We start from the raw sequence: 10947 nt of genomic DNA, 5'->3' as shown, positions 1-10947 counted from the left end.
GGCAAAATAAATCAGGTCCTATCAGTAACCATGAAGGTTCTCCTAAGACATGCTGAGAAAGGTAGCAATCCAGATATTGATACAAAACATTGTTCTGCCTTTCCAAAATCAGCATTTAGAATAACCCAAACGTTCTACAGCATGTGGTAACAAATTGATTAACCTCTAGTATACAATACACTTGTGTGCACAGTTAACTGACAGTTGTTAAGAGACTCCAGATACTTCATCTTGAGATAAATGGAATTTTATTTTTTAGGGAGAGAGTGATTCCTCTTTATAATAAATGTATAAAAGTGCAATATCTTAAATATTTACTGCATGCAAGTTGTTGTTTTGTTGTTGCTGTTAGCATCATATAAAGTAATCTTATGCGATAACTTATTTCTGCAAGAATACATTTGAACTTATTGTTGAATTAATGCATCTCTTCAGTTGAGTGCCAGTCTGATAATTCATTGCACTAACCACTTCATACAGGACTGTAGGAAAAAAAGCAAATTTTCAGGAACATCTTGGCAAACACAGTTCTCTATTGACATACTAAAATGCGTATTTTGGCCCAATTTGGCCCACGTTAGCCTACTATATCCTTCAGTTGACTGTATTACAACTATAGTGTTAACAGTTTTGAATGCCTGTCCACAAGGCTAATTGGATCTGCCCCCGATTACAGGAACTTCCTGAAGCTATTATTATTCACAATTTGTCTTTAATTAAGCCAGTATAATCAGTTCTGTAATGATTAGCAGAACTGAATCCGATATGTCAAGCAACATTCTCTTTATGGCAAACAGGATAAAGGAAAGATATAGAAAAATAATCAGAACAAGATGGCAGGAGGAACATGAAATAAGATTAAGCAAGAAGTGCGGTCTTCAGCTGTGTTACACTTCATCAATTGTTCAATTTTAGCAGACCAATTTACCTTTAATACCCAAGGATCAGAAAGTATTCCAGTGTACATAAATAAAGCAGTACTGTAAAAATATTTTCCTTAGATGGCAGGAAGCAACTCATCAGTGTGATAGATGAGTATGAATGGAGAAGGAAGGAGTGCCTTAGACAAAGACACAGTAAACCTTGAATGTCATGCACAGTGACACGCTGTTGTAAATACCTAAAGATGGAAAACTTTTTTTAAGATCTTACTGGAAATGAACAAGAACTGTTGTTTTTTCATTGTTGTTTTTTTTTTTTTTTTTTTCTGAGATGAATGAAAGCCCAGTTCTTGTATTTCTCCATCCCCAACACCAAGTGTGACTTGTTGGCTTCAGTCTGACTACAGTTGGGTTTAGTCCATGTATACACAAACTTGTTATTCTTCAAGGGGAGCAGCAAAGAGTTTTCCTTGTTCTATCATTTCTTTTTTTTTTTTTCCCAGGATAAAAATGCAAACAAGATCTTTGAAAGTGGAAAGAGCATTCCTTCCAAGCCAGAATAGCTAATAGCCCATGAAGGGCATAAAATGAAAGTTTTAGATACTGCACGCTCTTCAGGACTATGTTTTAAAGGGAGGGGAGTGTTGCTCCCTTTTTTCCTGACTTCCAAGTCTTTTGGCCCCACAATTCTGCCTCTTCCACTTAGTCAGCTTATCACTTGTCTCAACCCTTGATAAGCCGAATTGGCTGAAACCCCTGAAAATCAAGGCTACTGAACCAGCCAAGCAAGAAGAGCAAAAATGAGTGGGGTTTTTTTACCCAGTTTATTGGCTGGCCAAGTGGCAGGTCTGACACAAGGACTGGGAACTGAGGTCTTGGAAGGTAGTTCCTTTTGGTAGCAACGAGCTATGAGAGGGGGTCAGCTGCCTTGATACCAGATACTGATACCAGATGTGTTCCGGAGGAGCTGGTAACCATGTATTCTGTGGCAGTCTACAAATACTCTGGAAGTCCTAGGTGTTTGGGACAGTATCCTACAAAGCAGTTGGCAATTGGGTGATATGATGATAGTATGTGATCCAAGGTTTTATCACAACTATGCACAATTTATCACACAGATACAGTTTCTACATCTATTTCACGTATCTAAATATCACCACTTATACTGTATTTTTGTTGACATTATCTTCACTCAGACATAAAGATAAAATAAATCCTTCCCCACTGATCCCTCTCCATTACATTCTGCAACAGGAAAGAAAAATCAGGAACCATTCACTCAAGTCCTTGCTTAGGCAAACTGTTTGGACTCCAAGAATCTCACTTTAACTGTTGTGATCACATAACAAACTTATTTTTGCAACTGGCCTGAAATAATCTTTCTTCAGTAATGAAGATTTGAGATCCACTGATTGTTGATCAGATATGAGCCAGACTCCTGAAAAGCAACACGTAGGCATCCTTCTGTTATTCCTATCGTCACATAGGTGAACAAAAAGACTGAAGAAACAGTCTCTTCTTGCAGTACTACTGCAATCAGCCAAAATGCTTATGAAATTCACCTCACCGTCTACAAATTCTGCAAGTTTTCTATTAGTGAGATATAGGCTATTATTTCTTTTCCCCCATGCTTCCAAGTTTCCATTGTACACACGCCAAAAAAACCCTTTAATAATACTGTCAAATGACTGTCCCACTGTAACAAACCTTAATTGTTTTGAACATTCTGGCTGTTAGTAAAGATATTCTGGAAATTTTAATATTTAGACAATGATGACAGAGCACATATAATTGAAAAGCAATAATGGAATAATACATCTATCCAACATTTATCATAATAAGAAACATTTTGGGACAACAATAAGCCCAAATAATATTTCAGAAAAGCTAAATTTCAAGGAATGAAGATACTATAGTACTAAGTTATGGCCAAAAATATTGTACTTTTAACCAGCAACATTTCTGAGGGGCAGTAACTGTACAATAGTTTTTTTCCAAACCCCCTATTTTTGTCCCTCAAACAACACACAATACATGCATTTAAATGACACTTTAAGAACAGCAAATATGATCTTTATTTTTAAATACTGCAAGTTTAAAAATGTATCTGACCCCCCCTACCCCCCCCCCCCAAAAAAAAAAAAAATTGGTCAAATAAGGATTTCCTGCAGCATGGTAGACAAGGAATCCAGCAACAGACTTCAGTTTAAACTGTTATTTTGAGAGAAAAAAACCAAACCAACAGATTTAAAGTAAGACTGATCTGGCTGACTTTATATTTTTCACACTGTCTTTGAAATCTCCCTCTATTCCTTTCTTCCCTGCAGCACGGCTACTGTGAAAAAGCTTGAGAGAAACTTACAGTTAAATCCCTTTAACTAGCTAAATAGTGACCCTCAATGTATTGATTATGTAGAAATGTTTCTGGTTTCATTGATGAAACTCAAAATGTTATGAGTAACCAAAAGCCAAAAAAGAGGAAATATCAGTAGCTCCTCTTCTCAAACTAAATGTATGGTTTTGCAAGATCTCTACTAAACTAACAAACTGGACAGGGACGGATGGCTTTAGTTTTTTAATGCATATTAAATTTTAGAATTTATAGTTTATGTCAAAAGGGGGACCGTATTTACAAAAGTGTGAATTTCTAAAATACCACCATTACCTACACCAGGACATTTTAATTTCCTAAATTATGATGGTCTCTCCAAAACATATTTAATTTACTGGTCTCTTAGCTAGAGGTAGGTCATTTGTAGGCCTTGTTAATATGCTGTGCACACTTGATTAGTTCACTAATGTAATAGTCTGCAGGATAACCATGCACAGAGCTCCAAGAACAGCAGCACATATAATAAATTAATTGGCTAAATTTTATTTTTTCATGTGGGTTAACATGTCTTAGTTTTCTCCTAATACTTCATTCTTTTGTGAAGAATGTGTAACAAGGAAAGGGTCATGAGGTTGAGTAATCCGAACGTCTTCTGCACCTTACAACCAAAGGCTGGGAGTCTAGCAATGTCTTTATATGCAGCCCTTTCCCCCTCCATTTAGAGTTTTTGCAAATCATGCAGTCAATTGTGACTGATATCCAGCATAAAAAGTCTCTTCTCCACTTTCAAACTTAAGTGATTCACAATCATGTGGCAGTATGATTAAAAATTACAGTCCATACACCTTGACAATCAAAAGAGTCTGAATTATAAAAAGTAAACTGCCCTTATAGCTGCATCATTCTATATATGTAAGGACAGCGCCAGTTAATTTGTGAAAAAGGCAAGTTTAAGGTTTCTGTAAAACACGTATTACAGCTTTCTTGTGCTAGTGAACATCTAGAACAGATTCCCAAGATGTTTTCCTTCCCTCCTCCCCCATTTATGACATTCAAAGAAATCACATAATTTTGGCAAAGTTAAAAGGGTTTCTGTCTTGATGTTTTTGCCTTCAGCTTCATGTTAGAGGCACAAACTTCTGGACTCAAGCACTATAAGGCATAGTAGAAACCACCAATTAAAACAACAGCAACACCACCACCACCACAACAGAATATACTGCAAGTGGGAACAGCTGTGTCATTTAAAAAGGAAATGTTTTTGTAAACTGTCACACTGCAATGCTGTGTTAGGTGATTCATGTAAAGCTTGCCTTGGCATACTGTTTTGTTTTTTTTTTTTTTTTTTTTTTAGAGCATGCTCAAATGATCTAAACATTGCCACAGGTTTAACTTACCTAAAATATACCAGAAGTAGCCCAGTGGCACACACTCTTGAAAACTTTTGCAATCACAATAGAACTATAAAGCATGAGTAAACTTTTGTTTTTGTTTTTATATAAAACTCAGAACCACATTTCCTTCTCCCCCACCCAATATCCCATAAGAAAACAAATTAAAAAAAAAAAAAAAAAAACAAACCCTAACTTTTGTTAGACACCACTGTCTATTTTGGGGGGGTTTGTTTTGGTTTTTTTCTTTTCCTTTTTTTTTTTTTTTTTTTTTTTTTTTTTTGGCTAGAGTTCCCTTTACAGCACTGAATCCAGCGTGGGGAATGGATTCCCAAGTTAAAAGAAGGGATATTATCAACACTGGAACTGTGCAAACAGAAGCTCTGTTGCATTTATAGCAAGATCAGGACCAATTTTGTTATGCTGTATGTAAGAGTCACTGCTCTGATCCCCTGTTCAGAATGTCAGTGTTACTTTTTATAACCTAGATCTATCTGCTTTAGCTTTATTAAATAAAACTCCTTAACTCCTTAAAATCATTAACAATAGTGACTTTTTGGTTGTTGTTGTTATAGCTAAGGTTTCTGCAGTTTCTGAAAGACTGTTTGATTGATCTGATGTTCCGTACTTTTTCATGGTATTTTTAGGGCAACAGCATATACTCATTAGTACTTATGTACAATGATTTGAAAGATCTCTAAATTTACTTTTCTAATAAGGCCTATTAGAAAAGTAAAAGTAACCTAACATGAACCTGCCAAATAGAAATTAAATTTATATTTAAAAGCTTATGTTCCAATCCTAGATATAACAGCATAAGCTCTTCTAATAAGGCTGGTTTCTACACCTGTGTAAAGCCCTAACAAGATTTAAGCATTATTTTGAATGTGAATGGCTTTTGTCTGGGTGTCTCCAATTTACTTCTACTCAGGAATGTGCAAATGATTTTTACAGCACGATGCTAGTACCGCTCTGTACTATAGTAATTTTTTTTTGTTTTGTAAATAAAAAACAACAAATCCCTAGTCAGAAATAAACTCACAAAATTTACATTCTTCTCTCTTAAAAAAGTAAATAAAATAACATTATTTAAAATGTGAATTAGCTATGACATACAATACAATTACATAGATACATATCAATACAGCACATTCAATTTGCCAAAAATTAATGATTACAAAGCCAATATGGATGCTGCCATATATATATATATAGATGTATGTACAATGATTATAGCATTCATAATTGCACTATACCTACAACCAGTTTTAAATTACAAGGTGTTTTAAGAGGGAGCAAAAAATAGCAACTGTTCTTACTACTGTTTTGGAGTTGGGAGGGTTAAGGATGAAAAACGCCTCATTAGTATTTATTGTTAACTTTGGTAATCAACTAATAAGCCATTCTTTTTTCCACCTCCCATGCGCTGCTACAAGGCAGCAATTTCTGTGTTAAGTGCACTCTAGTGCTACTTGGCATTGCAGATAATCAATCCAATTACATGTCTGAACTCTTGAGTTTTCTATAGCTTGCTAGCAATCATGCACCTGGTCAAAAAACACCTTTCAACCTAAGCTGCAGAATAAAGGCTCATCAATGTGTGCTGCATTTTTGTTGTTAAAAAATTGCACATTTAAATTTCAAGAATGATTTTCTCCTTGTTTCATTTACATTAATAAATCTTTTCTAAAGAACATTGAGAGAGGCTATTTTGCATGAAAGCCTATCAAATGTCTGTGAATCAGTTAGTTAACAAGCAACCTTATCAAGAAAGGTCCCTGAATATGATCTCTCATCAATAATTTCTTGTTATACAACTAAAGGTGCCTTGATATTATTACAGAAAACAATCTCATGCCGTATCTGACATAAGGAGATTTAAACTGTCTTTAAATTAGTAGACCACATGCGTGTGCATGGTGCACCTCGCAGCACTTTCACTCACACTGTTGGTTTTGGCATTAGAAAATGGAACACTTTCTAAAAAAGGTAACATATGAGCTGAAACTGTGTTTGTTTATCATTTGGCAGTTGACTCAATCAGGTCAGTTCCCCACCCATCAGTTTGGCATTTCAATCAGTATCTTATGTTTCAAGAGCATTGGTTTTATAAAAAAGCCAGATTTGGCAACATTAATTCTATACAATAAAAATAATTTTTCTACTGTGGAAAAAGAACACTTAAAAAAAGCTCTAACTTAAGAAAAAAACCCCACTGTTTCAGGCTGTAGCCACTGGGGAAAATGTAGTGTCTATGACATGTCTATTTGGCATTTGTGAATAAAAGAAGAGAGAAAAAATGGCACATGGCAATTAAAAAGAGATTCTAACATATTCCACGTACATAGCAGGTTGTGTCTTAATTACTTCATCACTGTCTTCTGTGCACCTTTCCAAACTGTGAAAATGCGGTTAAATTTAATATCTTTAGACAACTGTAATTCTGTTTTGCAATCCCAATATTCTATTCTCAAAAGTGAAGACAGAATGAAGACACCCATGTCAAGAATTTAAAAATCACAGTATCAATACTTTTGATCCTTCAGAGAAAGTACATACTGTAAAATTATAATGACTGATTCCGATGATAGTATTTTCCTGACCAAATCACTCAACAGAAAATATTTCACCCAGAAATGCAACTGGGACAAAACAGGCCATTGTACCTTGTAAAAGATAAGGGGGGAGGGGAAGGAGGGAGAGAGAAAGGGTCAGGGAAAGAGGAAACCAGCTTGATTTTGCTTCAATAGCAAAAAACTGCTATCTTTTGTAAATGTACGACTGAGAATTTAAAACACATTGAGTCACGTTTTGCCTAAAAAATGAGGAAATGTGCTGTGAATGTACTTCAGCATCTTTTGTTTTTCCTCCATATAGTTTAAATAAAATCATAATATTAACTACAAACTCTGTGGACATTCACAGAGTCCAGGCCGGCAATAAATTAGTATTATGCAAATTTTTTTCACAGATAATACAGTCCCTCTTGTATATCTTCAATCACACAAAGTTGGTTTTGGAGGGCCTCCTAGGCACAGTTAGACCAGGTTGTACTCCTTCAGGTTTAACTGTAGGATTGTGTCCTTGACAGCAGCAAAGACGAAGCGAATATTCTCTGTGTCTGTAGCGCACGTGAAGTGGGAGTAGATAATTTTGTCACTGTCTGGATTCAGGTCTACAAACATCTTCAGGATGAACTCTCGTGCCGCTTGTGCATCCCGTTGTGGTCCTGATAATTAAGAAGAGAAAGTCAGTTTTCCTAAAGTCGATTCAATATTTGAACTTCTTTAACAGAAAACAAGAAAGGCTTAGTCTGTGGTCCTCACATAAGAGAAGACAGGGAACTTTTCACTAATCAATAGTATCATATATTGGCTACTTTCTTCCTCATAGGAACTACGAAAAATAAAGATGGAAGGAAATTTCAGAAGTTCATCAAGTTAGAACTATCATGTCAAAGCTGCTCTTTTCCTGCGGACTATCCTCGTTCTTTGATAAGATAATGTTTAAAACAGGTGATTTATAACTGCACAGAATGAAAATGAAAAATTAGCTATACTAGTAAATCTTTTCAAATGTTAATAGAATTGGTGAATGTTCAGTCTACACCTACTATATTTAAATTATACTTAAGTTCTTTTAGCACTGCAACTTTTACTAGTTTTATGAGGACTTTAATAGGTAGCATAATGAAGCCATATCCTGAACTGGTCTGACACTGTCACCAATAGAACTTCATTTACTTCAGTGATAATAAAATGCACATGCTCTCCAGCTGAAGCTGTTTGATTGCAAAAGGCTCATGTTCTAACAAATCACTTGTTATCTAGATTAGGTATGATAATGATCCTATCAGACCTAAATTAAGGTTGTAATTCTCTGAAGGATGGAGAATGTATGTAACCAAACCACATGTTCAGCTTTACAGAAGACAGAATGTAAAGTAATGACTTCCAGCCTGGAACAGTGCAGATTCATTCACGTTCACAGCCAAAAGAGGAGTGCAGATGTAAGAACATTAGCCCCAAGCTGTTGAATTCTGTTCTATTATTCCAGTGCCATTTCCAAAGGCCATCACTCCCTTGCTCTCCTGTTTTTGTAATGTGGATTTCTACAGAACACGCAAGTTTTCTGCGTTGCCTCCTCCTCCTATACTCTTCATCATTCCTGTTGTTACATGGCAATATAAATACCAGCACTCAGCTGTTATATGTATATATGTCCTTCAGTAGTTATGAAATCTATACTTTGGGGGTTAGCACATGCCCACATATTTTTCAACAACTGGATAATAAACCTTCTTTTTAATACTTCAAGCTTACAATTGCTAACGTTTCCAATTTGGATAACTCCATAAAATGTAGGTAGGGAGTGCGTGGAAAAGAAATCACATACTTTCTGGTGTGCTGCAAATCCATCTGGAGGGGGAGTAAGATTCTGCAATATATGGGTGTATGCACATGAACATACATGTACATATATGTACATACATACACATATACAGATGACACATTTCCTGAGATTTAGGGATCATAAGCTCTCTGAAGCAGGACAGAGGACTGTTCAACACTTCTACACACAATAAAGCTTCTAAAACACAACAGGCTCTAGCCTTCCTTTGAGTTGGTCACCCAGACTCTATAGAAACAGCAGCAACAGTAAGTCTCACATTACCATGAACAAATTTGCAGTATTTGTGAAGAAAACTCTTAGAACTTCAAAGAATGATTTCTTCTAAATAAACCACTGCTTTAAACAACTTCCTAGAATTTTATTGAACAGTTTCAGAGCAGCTAGACAGAGCACTCTCTCAAAATCTACTGCACTACTCAAAGCCTGTATCCAAATTTGCTTTCTTAATCACACCTCTACTGACTATCATGTAATTTAAATTTTTGTTTGACTGAAGTTGAAGTATGGAAAACTGAGGTTAGAAAGAATGTTTATGATCTCAGGAATGTAGGAAAAAATTGTACGAGTCAATGTTAAGTTTAGACTGCAAAGTGGCTGTGACCTAAGTAATATGGAGTCTTGGAAAAGAACTGCCATATAAATCAGTACATTTCTTGTCCACTGCTCCCTAATCAGCAGTTTGCGAAGAATGTCTCTACATGATACATTCCAGGTCTATATAAGAAGTACTGCATCAATATTTTTCTCTTCTTTTCCTCCCAACTACGGTGCCTTTCTGTCTTTGTCCTCTCTCCCTCTCCCAGCTCTTCATTCCAGTCTGTGAGTCAGTCTTCTACTACTAGCCATGCAAGGATGTCTTCATGCAATACACCAACCCCTGAGCATGCTTCAGTCCCCCTTCCAGTGCTGTTAGAATACACTGTCCAGCAGTACCTCTTAGCTTAATTTGATCAGTTGCAGTCCTGGCTAGCAGTTCTCATCCAGATGCTACTTTCTCCCTTGCACAGGAAAACAGATGGGAGAAGTGATGCACCTGAAAAATGTCTAATTCTGATCCTTTCCTCAGATCTTCCCACCTCTCACACCCACAGTGTGCTGCGACAGAAGAGGGGACCACATGGTGACCTCTGCAAGCCACAGACCCCATCCTGCCACCAGAAGAAATCAAATCAAACCATAACCTTGTATATGGAGTTAAGTCCAGCAAAATCTGCAGAATTAATAGACAAAGACTCTTGAAGACTTCCAGGTCTTGACTGCAACAGCCCTACCAGTCCATTATCTTTTCTTTTTCCCTCACCAATGGCAAAGGACAGAAGAAACAGGGTTTCTCTGAGATGAGTGGTTGAGTTTTGTCTGTTTTTTCTGGGCAAGCATTTAACACAGGCTTTATCGTCACTTAGGTGGTGGTAACAAAGTAGACTGTAGAGTCTTCTCACCTTCAGGACATCATCTAGGAAACTTGTCATACAAAGTAAACTCAAAAGAACGAGCATATTTCTATTCAACTGCCAGTTCTCTTCTGCAAAGCACTACGAAACTAAACTTCCACTGACTCATAAATAATATGGTCTGATCCTGCAGGCTGTTCACTGTTTCCTTCCCCTTAAACCAGAAACAAAATGCACATTTTTCCCATTATTACTTTCCATATCTGAACATGAGAGATTCAATCTTTTATTCAGATTTCAAATCTGCTACTCGCTCCCTGGTGGGACAAAACAGATATTCTTTTTTTAAAAATACAAGCATTTAGTTCTTTAGACCTCTTATTATATGAGTTTTTCTCTGTTACCAAGGCCTCCATTCAGTTACCTCAAAATACTTAGCTTTTTACCCTAGGAGAACTTTCTGGAAGTACAGTTTTAGGAGAAACAGCTGTAAAATCCATATAATTTTTTTATGGACAAACACATTAAGCTTCACATAA

General features: G+C 36.2%; 1 protein-coding gene across 2 annotated transcripts in view; it reads right to left on the bottom strand.

Annotated features, from left to right (window-relative positions):
* Positions 1-346: 346 nt before the first annotated feature.
* Positions 347-10947, bottom strand: part of LOC115337123 (guanine nucleotide-binding protein G(q) subunit alpha) — a 141826-nt gene continuing 131225 nt past the window's right edge. The window contains exons 7-8 of one of the 2 annotated variants that reach the window (XR_005931606.1): positions 5312-7833; positions 347-5275 (exon numbers count right to left, since the gene is read on the bottom strand). Coding sequence is in view for 1 of the 2 variants with exons in the window: in XM_030005167.2 (XP_029861027.1) it covers positions 7643-7833 (191 nt within the window). In the remaining variant the exon portion in view is untranslated. Of the gene's footprint in view, positions 7834-10947 lie in introns of both variants that reach the window. The other variant, XM_030005167.2, reaches the window with a different exon arrangement.

This window comes from Aquila chrysaetos, chromosome Z (genome assembly GCF_900496995.4).
Source record: "Aquila chrysaetos chrysaetos chromosome Z, bAquChr1.4, whole genome shotgun sequence".
NCBI classification, from domain to species: Eukaryota; Metazoa; Chordata; class Aves; order Accipitriformes; family Accipitridae; genus Aquila; species Aquila chrysaetos.
The sequence above is the reverse complement of the archived record's forward strand: the minus strand, read 5'-3'. Positions and strand labels throughout refer to the sequence as shown.